The sequence below is a fragment of the Balaenoptera borealis genome, assembly GCF_965194805.1.
Source record: "Balaenoptera borealis genome assembly, chromosome: 16".
NCBI lineage: Eukaryota > Metazoa > Chordata > Mammalia > Artiodactyla > Balaenopteridae > Balaenoptera > Balaenoptera borealis.
In genome coordinates this window covers 53664475-53682274 of record NC_138872.1, presented here as the reverse complement: position 1 = coordinate 53682274, position 17800 = coordinate 53664475, and the positions used below count along the sequence as shown (strand labels likewise).

Here is a 17800-nt window from a genome sequence, read left to right as displayed (position 1 = left end):
CCCTGGAAGGGCAGCAGGCCTGATGAGGGGTGTGCTTCAGAGATGATGCCATCCTTGGTCTGCAGCGAAACATTATTTGGAAGGCTTGTGAGTGTCTTCCAATAATGAAGCCTAGGAACTGACCTCTGGTGACCCCATCAGGGACCGTCTCACATGAGGGCAGCCTGGAGCAAAAACCCGGTTTTTATCCTCTGGACCATATTTCCTGGGCATGTCCCATGTGCTGTGTCCAGCTGCTGGAACCACAGCGGTGAACATGACAGCATTTTCCTTCCTCTCTGGTGCTTAGTCTCTTGAGGGAGACAGCCAGAAAGCAGACAGTCATGCAAGGGCAATGCAGGTTTTAATAAGTGCACTGAAGAACACACATGAGGGGCCGGGATGAAGATGAAGATGCAGATGGATCTAGAGGTGGGGTTAACCTCAGTAGGGTAGTCTGGGAAGGCTGCTGGGAGGAGGTGACATTTAAGCTAAGGCAGGAAGGGTGAGAACAGCCAGCCATAGGAAGAATGGGGTGAGAAAGAGCCTGGTGGAAGAAGGAAAGTGGGCCAGGGTGGATGGAGGGCAGTGATAGGGAAGCATGGTGTCAGATGAGTCCAGAGTGGGCCTGCAGAGCCCGAGGGCCACAGGAAGAAGTTCGGTTTTACTCTGAGTGCAGTGGGGAGCAATCGAAAGGTTGAAGCGGGTGTGGGGGGCTGGTGGTGGAGAGGTTCTCACATTTTCTTTAAGACCATTGCTCTTGAGTGCAATAATGCTTGGAGGGGTCTGGAGTGTACTTGAGGAGCTCTGGGGCTTGTTTCTGGGTGGGCCTCAGTCCAACAAGGTAAACAGACAGGCATGGAATTAGGGATTACAGGGAGAGCTTAAAACAGTTTATATATTCGGGAGATGGGAGAACAGATGATGGGTTCTTTTCAAAGATATTTCCTGTCACTATATTTGTATAGTAAACATGAATCAGGAGGGGAGAATAATGCAATATGATAATGTTTTACCCGTGGCAGGTGAACATTGAACTAGAAACTTGGATGGTGGGGGTGGTTTCCAGGACACTGTGAGTGGGTGGGCTGGGAAATGTGGGTGCTCGATCGTCAGGCGGCAGGGATGCTGCGAGGTGCTGAAACCAACAGGAAACATTGGGACCTCGCCGACCTCCGTTTTAGAAAAAGTGTTCCTCTGCACCTCCACGTGTGGGGGTGTTAACCTTATTGCCTTTTTATGGGGGTGCATCGTTCACCTGACTATGGGACTTCGTGGAAAGGCCTTTATTTTCCCTTCTCTGAGCTTGAGTGTTTTCTCCTGGGGCTTGGAAGAGACCCCGTACTTGGTGGAGGCCTTCAGCAATGCAGCTGAGGAAGTCAAGTCTGTCTTCTACCTTAGGTGCTTACTTCTCCTTTCTCTGCTTCTCTCCCTTTCAACAGAATCAAACCCTTCCACCCCCTGCCAACACACACACTGCCCAGTTAGCCTCTTGACTTTGTTCAGCCTGAGCTTCCTTCTGACAGCTTCCTCCCCCTTATTAGAGAACTTATTTAATAAGCAAAATCAACCCCTTAATGACAGGTTATCATTTCAAGGACATTTTACATTTTCTAAGGGACTGTGTGAGTGGGGACACGGTTTGATCCTAAGGAATGCATCTCTAATGGTGCAGCTTTAAGGTAGATTTCCCTGGATTATGCCGTATGCCCTATCCCTTGCTTTAGGCAGAGCCCTGGCCAACACGTTTTTTGTTCTTTATTTTCAGACCTGGATCAGTGACATTCGAGCAGGAACTGTCCCCTCATGTGGGAACCATATCAAAGCCAGCTGCAGCTTAATTGCATTCAACTCTGACCGTCCAGGTAGAGAGGTGAACATGGTTGTGGGGATTCAGACATTGTCATCCTAGGTAGGGTGGGGCCAGAGGCTTGGAGGGGCCTCTCAGGGCTCAGAGGTCAGCACCATGAAGGCCTTAGACCCCTGCAAACTGGTCAATGTGCAGTAGGCAGATTGACTTTGCTTCAGGCATTGCCAGCACACTTTGTATAAACATGTTGGCTTGGTCTTCAAGAGCTTGGCCTGGAGGGTGGGGAGGGGGCTGTCGCCTTTGTTTCCAGCTATCCTCATATGCAATCCACTCCTCGTCTGGGAGCAGCTGGGGTCAATACGAACGCAAAAGCTCCCTGTGTTGGTTGAGAGTCTTTTGGTTGTCAGTGATAACTCAGACCTCGAATTGACTTAAGCAAGAAATGGATACCTTTTGGTTTATAGAACTAAGAATTCCAGAGGCTTCAGGCCAGAGCTGTATCTCACTGTATCCTGACCTCTCTACCTGTTCCTCAGCTCTGCTGCCCTTGGGTGAGGGCTTCTTTCTCAGGTAAAGCTGGGAAGGTGGCAGCTGGTAGCCCCAAGCTGACTGCTTATGACCCACAGTGCCTTAAAGAGACAACCTTTTACCCTAGTGTCTTTGCTCAGTCGATGTCACGGAAGGCTCTTGTGTGGGGCAGGAACCGAAACCTCTGCCAATCACTCTGTCCCAAAGGGTGTGGCCTTATAGTTGGTGGAGGCTCTGGGAAGGTCCAAGGCTGAGCTTTTGGGTCTTGTGTGCTCTGGGAGTCCTGGGTAACAGATCCCTAGTAGGCCTGAAGTCAGAGTCCCCGTGTTTGTTTGACAGGCGTGCTGGGCATCGTGCCTCTGGAAGGCCAGGGAGAGGACAAGAGACATGTGACCCACCTGGGCTGCCATTCAGGTGAGTGGGGACTGGACCCAGGAAGCCTGGAACTTGCCCCTCCCTCCCTGGGGCCAAGGATTCATACTCACCTGGTCCCACAGCCCTGTGGCTGGCTGGGTCCTTCCTGTTCTCCTCACTGTGCCTTCTGACAGACGGGGTCCGGATTGGAAGGCTGGTTCCTGGTTGAGAATTCTGGCCTGGGCAGAGAGGAGGGAAGCTGGGTGCTCCAGGTGGTCAGACTGGAAGGAGGGGGATATGCACCGGCCAGTGCCAGGCTCCAGGCTGATGCTGGCTCCCCATCACTGCAGAAGACTCAACCCTATGTGGTTCTTAGCCCTGTGTGCTCACCTGGAGCCCAGCAGATCACCTCTCACCACCAGCCATCCTCTCCAGCCAGGCTGCTCAGGGCAGTCCAAGGAGGGGGCTGGTTGGGCTGCAGGGCTGGAGATGGGCCCTCACAAAGGGAGCTTTTGTCCACCACTACAGCTGCTTCTGGGGGCACCCAGCAGTCCGTCTGGCAGCCTGCCTGCTTTGAGGGAACAGTTTGCTCTCCTTGGGCTACAGCAGCACTGGCCCAGCTGCCTCCCCTTTCCCTGTCCAGCTGCAGTGGCCATGGGCCCAGACCCTCTGGACTGCGCTCCTGGCTGCCTGTTGGGCAGCCTTGGGTGAGGGAAGGGGGCTGATCCTTCGTCCCTGGTCTGGGTGTGCAGCTCAGTGTAGCGGTCCTGATGAAGATGGTGGTGGTTAATAAAATGACAGTAGTGAAGACTGATGGAGAGCTCCCCGGGTGCTAAGCGTGTATCTGCGTTTTCTCACCTAATCCTTTTTTAAAATTTGAAACAACTTTATCGAGGTATCATTTACATACTATAAACATTACTTGTTTTAAGTGAAGGATTCGATGACTTTTATTAAAGTTTCAGGGTTGCATATCCCACCATCCAGTTTTAGAACATTTCCATTATTCCAGAAAGACCCCTTGTGCCCCTTGGCAGTTAATGCGTTTCTACCTTGGGCGCTGCAGCCTCAGGCATCCGTTGATCTTTCTGCCTCTGCTGCAGGGGCTGCAAGCTACTGTGTGGCCAGATCTGGCCTGCTGCCTGTCTTTGTAAATAGTTTTATTGGAACACAGCCACGCCTCTTCATTGACTTACCGCCTGTGGCTGCTTTTTCCAACAACTGCAGAGTTAAGGAGACAGAGACTGTATGTCCCTCGAAGCCTAAAACGTTTCCTATCCCAACCTTCACAGAAAACGTTTGCTGGTTTCTGCTCTACAGACTGGCCTTTTCTGGACGTCTCACATAAATGGATTCACACTATACATAGTCTTTCGAATCTGGTCTGTTACTTTTGGAATGATGTTTTTGCGATCCATCTAATGTTGTAGCGCGTAGACGAAGTCTGCTTTCTCATCCATTCTCATACCTCTTTTTTTTTTTTTTTTTTTTTGGCTGCATTGGGTCTTCGTTGCTGTGCACGGGCTTTCTCTAGTTGTGGTGAGCGGGAGCTACTCTTCGTTGTGGTGTGAGGACTTCTCATTGTGGTGGCTTCTCGTTGCAGAGCACAGGCTCTAGGCGTGTGGGCGTCAGGAGTTGTGGCACGCGGGCTCAGTGGTTGTGGCTCACAGGCTCTAGAGCTCAGGCTCAGTAGTTGTGGTGCAGGGGCTTAGTTGCTCCGCGGCATGTGGGATCTTCCCGGACCAGGGCTCGAACCCGTGTCCCCTGCATTGGCAGGCGGATTCTTAACCACTGCGCCACCAGGGAAGCCCCGAAGTAGGTTTTTAAATAACCAGTTTTTCAGCTAAGAAAACTGAGGCTCAAAGAGATAAAGAATTTAGCAGTGTTGACATTGCTGCTGGTAAGCCAGAATCGGAACCCAGGTGTTTTTAGGCACCATGCTGTTTGCTTCTTGATGCTTTTTTCTCATGGGGAAGTGGCCAAAAGTTGGTGTTGTCTGCAAGGTGGTGGGCCCCCTGTTACTGGGGAACCAGGCTTGTGTTGGCAGATCGTAGCCTCACTGTGGCTCCAGCTATCCAGAGCCTTTCCCTGCAGAAGCAGCCTTGCCAGAAAGCTGCTCTGGGGGTAGCTGAGCTCCAGCTCCTCAGAACCTGCTGTCTGGGCACCAGGCACCGGTCTGCCCTCTTAGGTGCTGGTCCGGGGGCGGAACTGTGGTGGCCTGGGTTCTCGCTGCTGCCCTGACTTCGGGGCACCCTGCCTTCAGGGGCACCTTCTGCCTCTTGGCTCAGGGCCAAGCGGCCCTTTGGTCCAGGGGAACAGAAGGCTGGGAAGCATCTAGAGAGCGTTGCTGAATGACTGGGCTGGGGGGTGGTGGCTGGGGGCCTGCTCTGAGTTGGGAAACACCATGTGTTGCGCTGAAGATGTAGGTTCTGAAGCTGGACTGCCTGCCTGACCCTCAGCCTTGCCCCTTCTTAGCTGTGCAGCTATGGGCAGGTTAGTTAACCTCTCTGTCCTCGTGTCCTCTTCCTCCAGTTGGGGATGACACCACAGTGCCATCCTGACGGGTCGTTGTGAGGATTTGGTGAGATAAACACACATGAAGGCCACAAGCCTGCCGGCACAACTGAGCACTCAGATCGGCCACATCACCACTGCTCATTCCCTTGGGGGTGCCAGCATCTGCACCCAGCCTGGGCCCTGCCCTGTCCCGTGAGGAGCCTGCAGGGTGGGGTGGCAGGGCTTCCGTGGCCAGGAGTCCAGGTTAGGGCTGTCCCAAGGTGTGCCTCTTCCCGTCCGCCCCTTCTCTTCCTTTTTTGTTTTTTTTTTTAATTTAAAAAATTTTGTTTATTATTTTTGGCTGTGTGGGGTCTTCATTGCTGCATGTGGGCTTTTTTCTAGTTGTGATGAGTGGGGACTTCTCTTGTTGCAGAGCACGGGCTCTAGGCACGCGGGCTTCAGTAGTTGTGCCGCACAGGCTTAGTTGCTCTGCGGCACGTGGGATCTTCCCAGACCAGGGATCGAACCTGTGTTCCCTGCATTGGCAGGTGGATTCTTAACCACTGCGCCACCAGGGAAGTCCCCGCCCCTTCTCTTCCTTGTCTCCTCTGGCAGGATGCCCAGGGTCAGGCTCTGGCCTGGGAGGAAAGTACCTGCTCGGCCCCCCTGGGGAGGCTGGCAGTAGGGATGGTCACTGTGCTCCTTGCTCTGGTGACTTGGGCCTGGCCGTCCTGCTCACATCTCCACTGCCCCCACACCTGAGCCCTGGCCTTGTCTCTGTCCCCCGAAAGCCCCAGTCTCACTTCCCCTCTGGGCTCTGGCTCACTCCGTGTGCCCCACCTCCCCTCCCGGCCCCCCGGAGCTGAGCAGTTCAGGTTCTTTGGTTGCAAAGAACTGAGACTAACTCCAGCTTGCTTAAGCCAAAAAGGGATTTGGGAGACTCTTGGGGAGCTTCCAGAACTGAAGGAGCAGCTGGACACACAGGCCTTAAGAGGGTCCTGGCTTGAGAGCTGACAGCTCCCTCCCAGCTGGCTGCTCTCCACCCAGGCCAGTCCCTAAGGCACCCTGTCTCTAGGCCTCCCATTCCTGGTTTAACTCCCTTCGGAGAGAAGCTGGCTGCCTGGGCTTGGGTCAGGTGCACTCCTGTAGGTGGGCCAGCCCTGGCTTGTCAAGGGGCAGAGAACTCCTAGGTCAGGCATGTCACTCCAGCCCCCTGCCTACCCGATGTCCTAACCTGTGCCACCCTCCATATTCTCCAGGGCCCACTGTGCCCCCTGCAGGAAGCCTCCCCTGACCCCTGACCTTGGGGTCCCCCCTGAGTTCACGGCCCGCCTCTTGCTGCATTTGCAGAGAAGTGTGTGTCTCCCTGTGGATGTGATGAGGGTCTGTTAGGGCTGGGTGGCCTCTAGTCTGCCCTATATGTGAATCCCGTCGGGGCCGGCGCTTGTATCCATTCACCAGAGCTGGGTTCTGGATTTTGGGCGAATGCAGGTACCTGGTGATCCAAGGAGCTTCTTGCCCCTCATCCTGCCAACCTCCCAGTGATGGGCCCTTGACCACCCTGGGATGCAGGGCTCTTGGGGATGTGTGTTGCAGGCAGGGGCCTGTGGCATTGGCCTGCGGTCTCCAGAGGTGCCCTCCCCTCGAGGACTTTCAGCCTGCTGCCGTGTAGGCAGAGGGGTCAGCTCAGAGGCCCTGGGCCGTGGTTCCGGCCTTGGGAGAGGGCATGGTGGGCTGGAACAGGACATTCCGGCGGGCCCACATCTGGCCCATGTCTGGCCCGTGTCAGCTGTTTCTCTCCCTCAGACCTGGTCACGGACTTGGACTTCTCTCCCTTTGATGACTTCCTCCTGGCCACGGCCTCAGCCGACAAAACGGTGAGTGGAGCGGCTGGAAGAGCTATTCCAGGCCTTATGAGCCACCAGGGCCCTGCTGGTTTGCAGTCCAGCCCCTCCTGCTAAGTTCCTCAACCCACGCCAGCTCCCGTGTGCTCCCGTGCGCTTACCCTGAGCTGTGGACATGACCTGCATTCTGCTGCTCGGCTGCCTGAGGACAGCAGGCCTGTGGTGCTGGGGGAGCAGTGCGCTTGGCTCTCCCCACTCCCACATCTTCCCCTCGGCCCCTAACCACACCTTGTTAACCTGAGCCTGTCCCCTCCCTTCTCCTGGGGTAGGGGGCAGCTGGGGCAAGGCTGGCTGGAGGCAGCGAGGCCCCACCCAGTCCTGAGCTCACGGACTCGCTCTTTCCTGCAGGTGAAACTCTGGCGACTGCCTGCCCCCGGCGGGGTGCTGCCCTCAGGGCCTGGGCTGGTGCTGGGCCCCGAGGACGTCCAGGTGGAGGTGCTGCAGTTCCACCCCACCGCAGATGGCATCCTGGTGAGCGCGGCGGGCAGGACCGTGAAGGTCTGGGATGCCGCCAAGCAGCAGCCCCTCACAGGTATGGGCCACACTCACTGTCCCTCCCTGGGCAGCCCCGTCTGGCAGCACTTTGTTTCTTTGTTTATGATTTTGGTAACATGACTTTTAAGACACGTATCAAAGTTTCACATGTACGTGGTATATATACGTATATATGTATTTATGTATATATATGGGTGTGTGTATGTGTATGTTTGTATACGTGTGTGTATATATTACTTATAATTTTACAAGGCTTGTTACAAACACCCCATCCCTCCCTAAATCCCATAGGCATATGTTTTCATCTCACTTAGCTGTTTTTCCTGCTTTTTCCTCCATATGTCTAAGTAACTTCCTTATACTGTTATTTCTTGAATTGTGTGACATTTCAGTTTTGAAAACAAACTACTGATTTCTCTTCTAGGGGATGAGAATTTTGCTGTTTCTACATCCCCTCCCGCCCGGTGCTGCTTCTCTTATTTTCTCAGTATATATTGTCCTGGTCCATTTGGGCTGCTATAACAAAATCCCACAGACTGGGTGGGTTATAAACAACAGGCATTTATTTCTCACAGTTCTGGAGGCTGGAAGTCTAAGATCAAGGCACCAGCAGATTCAGTGTCTGGTGAGGACCTGCTTCCTGGTTCACAGATGGCCATCCTCTGGCTGTGTCCTCACGTGGCAGCAGGGGTGAGGGAGCTCTCTGGGGCCTCTTTTATAAGAGACCTAATACCCTTCATGGGACTCCACCCTCATGACCTTATCACCTCCCAGAGGCCCTGCCTCTGGATTCCATCCCAGTGGGAGTTAGGTTTCAACATGTGAATTTGGGGAGCACACACTCAGACCACTTGTAGATGGTGACAACTTTGGGTCAGATTCCTCAGTATTTGAATGGTTATGACCCTGCAGTGTGACCCACAGCAGAACCCAGGTGTTTTCTGTGGCAGCATCACCAAATCCTTTCTGCAGAGTCCTCCTTGACAGGTTCAAGGTAAAGAAAGACATGAGGCTCAGAGAATTGAAGGATGGACTTGCCCCACAGTGCTGTGCAGAGTATCCAGGGTGGGTGAGGCTCACCATGGTGATACCCCCACTTCTGGGGCTGGGACCAAGGGCCGACAGTGTAACGGGGTGTCTGAGGGACTCCCTCCTGACAGCATCTGTTACTGAGGAGTCAGCCAGCGCCCATCATGGAGCTGTCTTGTGCCACAGGGGACATGAAATTCAAGGTGCAGGCCTTGCCCCCAAAGTGCTGCTGGTGCAGTGGAGGAGACCACCCTAACCTGGTGCAGGCCACCCGGCAGTGTGTCATCAGAGAGTCACCCCAGCTGTAACTAGCATCTCTCAAGCCCTTCTCGTGTGCCCAGCGCTGTGCTGAGGGCTTCACGTTGGGGGGTGTTGCCGTTCCCGTGCTACAGGTGAGGTTAAATAACTTAACCAAGGTCACAGTGCAAGCAGGTGACAGGGCCGGGATTAACCTCGGGGGAGTAGACCTTGTCATAGTAGTTTCTTATTGCTGCAGAAAGAATTACCCCGAACCCTGGAGGCTTATAACAGCTGGTAACATTTATCATCTCACAGTTTCTGAATGTCAGGGATTTGGGAGCAGCTAAGCTGGGTGGTTCTGGCTCAGGGCTCCTCATGAGGTTGGGGTTGAGCTGTCAGCTGGGGCTGCCGTCACCTGAAGGCTGGACTGGGGTGGAGGGATCCGCTTCCTAAGTGGTTCACTCACACAGTGCCGGCTGTGGGAAGGAGGCCTTGGTTCTCCCCCATGGGTCTCTCTGTGGGCTGCTTGAGCATCCTCACTGCATGGCAGCTGCTTCCCCTGGTGGACAGTCCAAGAGAGGCAGCAAGGAGGAGGCCACGGTGCCATTTACGCCCCAGCTTTGGAAGGCACAGGCTCTCCGTTAGAAGCAAGTTTCTGAGTCCTGCTCACACTCAAGAAGAAGGGAATCGGGCCCTACATTTTGAAAGGACGTGTTTTCTAGGGCTGTCGTAACGGAGTACCACAAGCAAATTTATTGTCTCACAATTCTGGGGACCAGAAGTCCAAAATTAAAGTGTTGGCAGGGTTGGTTCCTTTTGAGCTGCAAGGGAGAATCTGTTCCAGGTCCCCTTCTCAGCTTCTGTGGCTTCAGGTGTTTCTTGGGGCATGTCGATGGCCATCTTCCCTCTGTTCACATCATCTTCTCTCTGTGCTTGCATCTTCTCTCTGATTTCCCTTTTCACAAGGACACCGTTCATACTGGATTAGGGTCCATTCTAGCAATATCAGCTTAAATTGATCATCATCTCAGTTCTCCCCGGTGGATCATCTGCAAAGACCCTATTTCCAAATAAAGTCACCTTCACAGGTGCTGAGGGTTAGGACTTCAGCATCTTTTTGTGGGGGACACAATTCGGTCTATAATACGAGGAGTGTCAAAGAATTTGTGGACACATTTTAAAACTGTCACGCTGTGTGGGGAGGGAATGGGGATGGCCCGAGTAGAGGCCCAGGGCGGGTGTGTGTTTGACACGTCCGTGGTCTGCGGGGATTGGGGGGATGTTGGTGACTGAGCAGAGCGGGGTGGCCCAGGAGCAGGGAGCCTGGGAAGGGAGTGGGAGTGTGGCCTGAGGAGGGCAGGGCTGAAGGAAGCACCCCCCCTCAAAAGCACCCCCCCCAATCTGGGAGGAGCTGCTGCCCTTGCTCCTCTGCCTGAAGCACCCTCACTGCTGCTGCCCCTTTCCCTGAATTACCCCCAAGCCAGGCCTGCCTGCACCCGCTTCCCTGATGCCCTCATTGCGTGGGACAGGGTTGGGGGGACCCTGGACCCCTCCTGACCTTGGCTGCTTCTCTGCAGAGCTGGCGGCCCACGGGGACCTGGTGCAGGGTGCCACCTGGAGCCGGGACGGAGCCCTGGTGGGCACGACATGTAAGGTAAGGGTGGGCGGTGAGACTCGAGTAAGTGCCTGTGGGGGGCCTGAAGCATGCCCAGCTCTGCCAGGGCCGTCGTGTTGCAGAGCCCGTGTCCTGGGCTGTACCTGTCAGACTCGGCAGTACTTGTGGGGCAGCAGCAAACCGAGGCCAGGATAGGTGTTCACCTTCCTCGTCCTCATGCCTCTGGCTCATACCTGTCTCTTGAAGCCCCCACCCCACTAAAGAAAGCCCCACACTGGACCTCTGGGGCTCCCAACACCACCCTCAGCCAGCCTCACCTGGCTGCCTGGCTGCTTTGTCCAAACTGCCTGCCTCTCCGTGAGGGTCGTGTTAGGCAGCGTCCACAAGCTGGGCACTGTGCTGGCCCTCCGGCCAGTCAGAAGGTCTCAGGGTCCTCGGTGATGCCAGTTCCTGTGCCCACTGAGTCCTGTGCTAGTGGGGGTGGCCGATGTGGGTCCAGGGATTGTACAGATAAAAGGATAATTGTGACCCAGGCTGTGAAAGAGGGACATGAGGTGCTTTGAGTGGTTGGAGAGGCCAGGGGAGGCTTGGCCTCCGGCAAGGGCTGTAAGGGAAGGGTTCATGGTGCGGGGCAGGGGGAGCGTGCTGGGGGCAGAGAGCAGAGCTGCGTACACAGGGTCGCGCTTGTTACTACAGAAGCAACGGGAAAGCACTGGAGTGTTTTTAAAGCCAGAGGTGGGTGGCTGAGGTGTGAGGCGAGCAGATCTGCATTTTGAGGCTCCCCTGCTGCAGTGTGGACAGAGAATTGCAGAGGGGACGAGGGAGCGGGGGAAGAGAGAGCTGCGGGGTTGGTGGTGGGCTGTGTGTGAGGGGTGGGGGGTCCCGAGGCCGGCTCCTGGGTTACAGGCTGGAGGAGGCCTGCCACCGAGACTGGACACTCCCCAGGTTGGAGGTGCCGGGGAGGTCTGGGCGGAGGTGTCAGTTGAGTCCGTGCGCTTGGCTGTGGGCAGTGGTCTGAGTGGAAGGTGGAGGCCTGGGTGGCGTCTGTGTTTATGTGGCACCTGCAGAGGGACAAGAGTGCCCTGAGTGGGAGAGAATGGTTGAGAGCAGAGGCAGAGGGAGCCTGAGGAAGGACCAGAACCTGCGAGGAGACGGGGGAGCGCCTGGTGGGAGGAAGGAAGCCCTGAGACCCAGGCTAGAGGGCGTCCAGGGAACACGGGGAGGGGTCTGAGAAGACGCGGCCGACACATACCTGTGGATTTGGGTCGTGAGACCTTCAGGAGCTTGCAGGGTGTCTGCTGCCTGAAGCCACATGTGAAGGAAGGTGGGAGGCGAGGAAGGAGCCTGCAAGGGCTCTTCCAGGAAGCGTGGCCGCGGAGGGGTGGGGACCAGAGCTGGCTGGGGTGGGGTTGACACCTCTGAAGAGAAAACGTGGGGCCTGCATACACGGGAGGATCCTGTTTCCCACTTTCTCTTCTCTCTGCCTTCTTGGAAGCCCCATTTCCTGGTCTTCATCCACTTTTTCCCCCTGTTTGGTTTATTAAACAGTAGGCTCCAGACATTGGCCTGAGCTCTGGGGGTCCAGAGGTAAATCAGACGGGACTACTGTCCCCTTAGGTCCCTAAGGAGCCGTGCTCGAGGGCAAGGCAGTCACATGGTTCCCTTGCTCGGGCATACGATGGTGACACAGCTTCCCAGAGACAGTGAGGTCGGGGCTACCCTTACTGAGGAGGGGACAGGTGTCCCAGGCAGAGGGACCAGCCTGGACAGAGTCCTGTGTTTGGGCTGTGACCTCCTCCTCCACTGAGAAACCCCCTCTGTGCTGTCTCCACAGCGTGTGTGTGTGTGTGTGTGTGTGTGTGTGAGTGAGTGAGAGAGAGAGACAGAATGAGACAGGATGGGAGCGAGGAGGAAGCTGGAAGGGAATTGTCACGGGAGGTGTTTTCTTTTGATCACCCAAGCATAGTAGTTTATGCTTGTTTTACAAATTTTGGAGAGCAGTGAAAAAGTGAAGAAAAAAAAAAAAAAAAGTCACCTGTAACCCTTCCACCCAGGGACAGGGCCTGTCACCATTTTGACGTCTTTCTCTCTATGCTTTTTCTGTACGTGTAGGAATCATACTCTCCATGTTAGTTTATCCTGCACTTTTTTTTTTTTAATAAATTTATTTATTTATTTATGGCTGCGTTGGGTCTTCGTTGCTGCACGTGGGCTTTCTCTAGTTGCGGCGAGCGGGGGCTACTCTTCGTTGCAGTGCGCGGGCTTCTCATTGCGGTGGCCTCTCCCGTTGTGGGGCACGGGCTCTAGGCATGCGAGCTTCAGTAGTTGTGGCACTTGGGCTCAGTAGTTGTGGCTCGCGGGCTCCAGAGCGTAGGCTCAGCAGCCGTGGCACACGAGCCTAGTTGCTCCGCGGCATGTGGGATCTTCCCGGACCAGGGCTCTAACCCATGTCCCCTGCATAGGCAGGCGGATTCCCAACCACTGCGCCACCAGGGAAGTCCTATCCTGCACTTTTTTTGTTCCACATAATAAACATTTTCTCTAATTCATCAAAAATTTAATAAATGTCATGGGAAATATTTAATCATATAGATTCACAGTTTTCTCAGTGGAGCTCCTACTCTCAGAAGCGTGGATTACTTCCAGTTTATGTCACTGTGTTATAAGCTGTAACGTTTGAATGTATTTGTATATAGGGTTTTTCTCTGCCTTCTCTGTGAGTTTCTTAGCCTAGAGCAGGGGCAGACTTTTTCTGTGAAGGTCCAGATAGTAGATGCTTTGGGTTTTGCAGGCCAGGCTGTCTCTGTCAGTGCACCTTGTAGCAGAGCAGCAGCCATGGGCAGTACATAAATGAGGGACGTAGCTGTGTCCCAGTAAAACTGCATTGGTAGAACCAGGTCTCAGGCTGGATGTGGCCCGTGGGCCTTAGAGCTTGCCCACCCCCACCTAGATTCCTATGAGGAGTGTTGCTGGCTGCAGGCTGTGAAGATTCTTAAGGTGGTTGATACATTTTAGCCAGCGGCTTTCCAGAGGAGGCGGCCCTGGGGCTGTTCTGTGAACGCCTTGGGCTCCAGCTTGGGCTTTGGGGGGAGACATGTGTCCGTGGGTACGCAGTCAGCCCTCTGAGCCTGGAGGTTGAACAGAGCAGTGCTGCCCGTCCCACATGTGAGTCCGCGAGGAAGTGTGCGGAAAGCTCCAGCCCCTGAGGGAGGACCCCGCTCTTCCTCTGTCTCACAGCTCCAGTGGCTGCCTGAGGGGGTCAGAGCTGCAGCGCGTGGTGGCCGCGGGCAGCTTGACAGGAGGGCAGCAGGAAGGGGCCTTGGTTTCCATGGTGATGGAGCAGCCCTGGGCAGACAGGTGCCGTCTCCACACCCCATGAATGTTCTGAGCAGGGACTGGCCTCAGCGAGGGCCCACACATCAGCCTGCCTGGGCCATGGCCCTGGACGGGGAGGAAGGCAACTTCTGTAGAGCTCGCCCAGGCTGCCCGCCAGCACCCCACACTGCCCGCAGGTACTGTGGCCTAGACGGCCCTTCACTCGAGAGCTGCAACCCACGAGGCCAGTCTAGCCTGTGGCCTCCGCCCTGCGTCCACTCGGCTCCAGGCCCCCAGCCCAGCCCCAGGCAGGGTGTCTGGGGAGCAGGTGTCTGGGGGCTGGACGTGGGTCGTTTCCTGTGGAGCAGCCAGAGGTGCCGGTGCTCCCCAGAGCTCCCGGCTCAGCTGGGCCTGATATGAACCAGACCCCCCAGAGTGGTTGGAACCCCCAGTGTGGTTGAGTCTGGCTTTGACAAGGCTGCGGGGGGATCGATTAGGAGGCAGGCACTCTCCCGGGGGTCCTGTCTCCCGGGGGTCCTGCTGTGTTCAGAGGCAGCCAGGTGAGGGGTATGGCCGGGGGCAGGGTGGGGCCAGCTGAGGCCGAGCCTGAGGCCACGCGAGGGCTTTGTTCTGAGGGCAGCGGGCAGCGGTCACCGTGGTGGAGGACACGGTGTGGGGGTGGGGTGATGGCAAGGAGCATGTCAGCCTCCAGGAGGGGGGCCAGCGCAGGGAGAAGTGACTCCCAGGGGACGGCCTGGCGGAGCATGGGGCTGGGGGTACCTAGGAGGGGGACGAGGGTGTTGGGTCCAGGGACTGCTTGCAGACGCCTTGTGGAGCTACGCGGGAGGTGTCCCTGTTGAGGCAAGGGGGCTGGGCCCTGTCCGCATGCTGACCAGTCACTGGACGTGCGCATGGCTGTGGGCAGCAGTGCCAGGAGGGGTGACAGCTGCGAGCCCTCAGCACCCAGGGACGGAGGGCCTCACCACAAACCCTGCAGCCACGGCAGTCCCCAGGGTGCCATCCCTGGGGACAGCTTTCCCAGGATCTGGCTGCAACCTTCCGAGAAGAACCCTGGGCCGCTGGTCTCATCCTCTCCCTCCCCACCACCCAGCTGGGCTCCTGAACTCTGGACTGTCCCCCTGCTGGTTACAGGGGCTTCTCTGCTGTTGGGGTCCAGCCCCACGTCCCCAGGGGTCTGAGCCCCATTTACCATCAAAATTGGGCCCGAAGGTGGGGCGGGTGGAGAAGGAAGAGCCACCCAGTCACAGAGCACCCTGTCCCCATTGTGTCCTGGGACAGCAACTCAACTCCTCGCCTGCTGGTGTCTTGGGGGGAGGGATTAGTGGAGCAGGCCATGTCTGAGTCTGGTGGACCTCTGTGCCTTCTCCACCCAGAGCCCAAAGGCGCAGGGACGAGAAGCGTAGATTTCCCAAGTGGGTTGGCTGGAGTGGTGCCCAGGGGAGGCCCCCCAGCTCCCATCCCAGTTCCTAGACCTGGTTACCTGTGGGGACTCAGGGCCTCACGATACTGTTGATGTGGGTGCGGCATCCTGGGGGAGGACGCTGTCCTTGAAGGGTGTCACATGTCAGCGAGTGCCGGGCATCACCGCAGTCCTGTGTCCACTGCCCCTTCCTTTGCTGTAAAGGGAGCCTCAGGATCCTGAACGGGTTCGTCAAAAGCTGCAAGCCCTTGGGGAGTGGTGAAGGAGGGGGGCTGCCCCTGTGACTGCAGTCCAGGTGGAGGTGCCCGTGGGTTTGTTCTGAGAGTGTGGGGGGAGCCCGTGAGGGGCCCACCCTCAGCAGGAGAGAGCCCAAGCCCCTCTTGACCAGTGGGCGGCAACATTCTTCTCATCAGAGCCTCCCTGGTCTCCACACTGGGCTCCCCCCCAACCCCACGGGGAAAACCTCCCTGGCCACCTGGTTATGACTCCCGTCCTGCCTTGGAGCAGTTCTACCTGCAGGCCTCCTGGTGCCCCTGCAGGGTGAGGGGCTGGCCCAGCCCAGTGAAGCCCCTTCCGGCTCCCCTCCCAGCTCCTGCGGCCGAGGGGAGGAGCAGGTGGCCGCTAGGGGGCGCGCTGGCCCCACAGATGGCTGGGCTTGGCCAGCTGGGCTCCCACTCCACTGGGAGTGTGCCTGTGAGCCCAGAGCCTCAGCAGCCCAGTGCCACCCCTGCTGCCCGGCCCTGCAGGCCCCACCAGCGCCAATGCAGCCCCCAGTGCCCAGTCTGAAGCCTGGTCTGGACCTCCTGTTGGAATTCTGCACTCGATGGTCCAGCTGCCTTTAGGGAGGTGCCCAGGTCCCAAGACCGTGCCTCCGACCTGTGAGAAGTGTTGCCATCACCCACACCCCACCCTGGGCTCGGGGGTTTGCCCAGGTCACAGAGCACATCAGTGGTGGATTTGGTGTCCTAACCCTGCCTGTCTGGTCTCCACAGGGGTGGGAGTGGCCCTTGCTGCCAGGAGGCCTTCTCTCTTGCCTGTCATCTGTCGAGATCCAATGTTGCTCACTGCTTGACCCATCTTCTGTCTGTCTTGTGCTGCCCTGTCTCTGTTCTCAGTCTCTGGTTCTTTCACTGTCCCTTGCTGTCTTTTCTGTGTCTATAGTTGTCTCTGTTCTCTGTCTTTCTGTGTCTCTGTTCTTCTCTGACCCTCCATCTTTCCCCATCCTCTCTCTGCCTCTCACTGTTCTTTCTGCCTGTCTCCATCCTGTGTCCCTTACTGGCCTTGTCTGTCTGATCGCTGTCTGTCTCTAAGCAGCCTCCTCCCGACCGAGGCTGTGGAGTGGACGGTGCCTCAGAACTGACCGCTGGATTGTGCCTGGTGCCCACCTGGCACGTAGCAAGTGCTCAGTAAACTGCAGCTGGAAGGAGAACCCTGGGACCCTGCCCGTGAAGGCCCGTGAAGGGAGGCCTGGCTTTCGAGGCCTCTGCAGGCTGACCCCTCCCTTGTCCAGCTGTGTGCTTGCCTGCTGCCCCCCACTCCTGCCATTCACTCTCCCTTTATGACCTCGTCTTCCCTCCACGTCTCATGCCAGCGAGCTCCTGTCTCCACATCTTTGCTCGTACTCTTCCTCCTCCCTTGAATGCCTTTCCCTTCCCAGTACAAGCTCCACTTGTCCTCTGGGCTCAAGTCAGGTCCAGGTTCCTCCCCAGAGTTACCTGTGACCACCTCTGGGTTGCAGGCACCAGCACTCGGCAGGGACTGTCTGCTCTGTCTGAATCCCAAGCACCTAGGCAGGGCCAGGCAGACAGGGCCAGGAGTCCCCATATTCCCCTCCCCACTCCATCTTGCATTGGTGAGTTGCGTTTGTTATAGTTAAACCAATGTTGCTACAGTAACTAAAGCCCACAATCTACATTAGGGTTCGCTCTTCCATTTTTTTTTTTTTTAAACAAACTTGGTCTTTCTTTTTTTAAAAGAAAAAATTTATTTATTTATTTGGCTGTCCTGGGTCTTGGTTGCGGCACGTGGGATCTTCGCTGCCGCTTGCAGGATCTTCGTTGCGGCATGCAGGATCTTTAGTTGCGGCATGCGAACTCTTAGTTGCGGCATGTGGGATCTAGTTCCCCAACGAGGGATCGAACCTGGGCCCCCTGCATTGGGAGCGTGGAGTCTTAGCCACTGGACCACCAGGGAAGTCCCCAGGGTTCACTCTTGATGTGCTTTCTATGGGTTCCCACAAATGCATGACGTCATGTATCCATCATTACAGCATCACACAAGACAGTTTCACTGCCCTAAAAAAGTGCCCTGTGCTTCACCCGTTCATCCCTGCCTTCCTCTTCCCAAACCCCTGGCAACCACTGATCTTTTTGTTGTCTCTGTAAGATTTGCCTTCTCCTGGATGTCGAGTGTCATACAGTTGGAATCACAGAATATGTAGCCTTTCCAGATTGGCTTCTTTTACTTAGTAATATGCATTTATAGGTCTTCCATATCTTTTTGTGGACTGATAACTATTTTTTTTAATTTTGGTATAAAAAACACATAAAATTTGCCACCTTAACCATTTTAAATATACAGTTCTAATATTAAGT

General features: G+C 55.9%; 1 protein-coding gene across 4 annotated transcripts in view; it reads left to right on the top strand.

Annotated features, from left to right (window-relative positions):
- LOC309614152 (mitochondrial import inner membrane translocase subunit TIM16) overlaps positions 1-17800 on the top strand; it is a 67387-nt gene that overhangs the window by 795 nt on the left and 48792 nt on the right. For all 4 annotated transcript variants that reach the window (XR_014236046.1, XR_014236047.1, XM_082362072.1 and 1 more), the window contains exons 2-6: positions 1748-1844; positions 2657-2731; positions 6974-7044; positions 7420-7603; positions 10413-10489. Coding sequence is in view for 2 of the 4 variants with exons in the window: in XM_082362072.1 (XP_082218198.1) it covers positions 1748-1844; positions 2657-2731; positions 6974-7044; positions 7420-7603; positions 10413-10489 (504 nt within the window). In the remaining 2 variants the exon portion in view is untranslated. The remainder of the gene's footprint in view (positions 1-1747; positions 1845-2656; positions 2732-6973; positions 7045-7419; positions 7604-10412; positions 10490-17800) is intronic.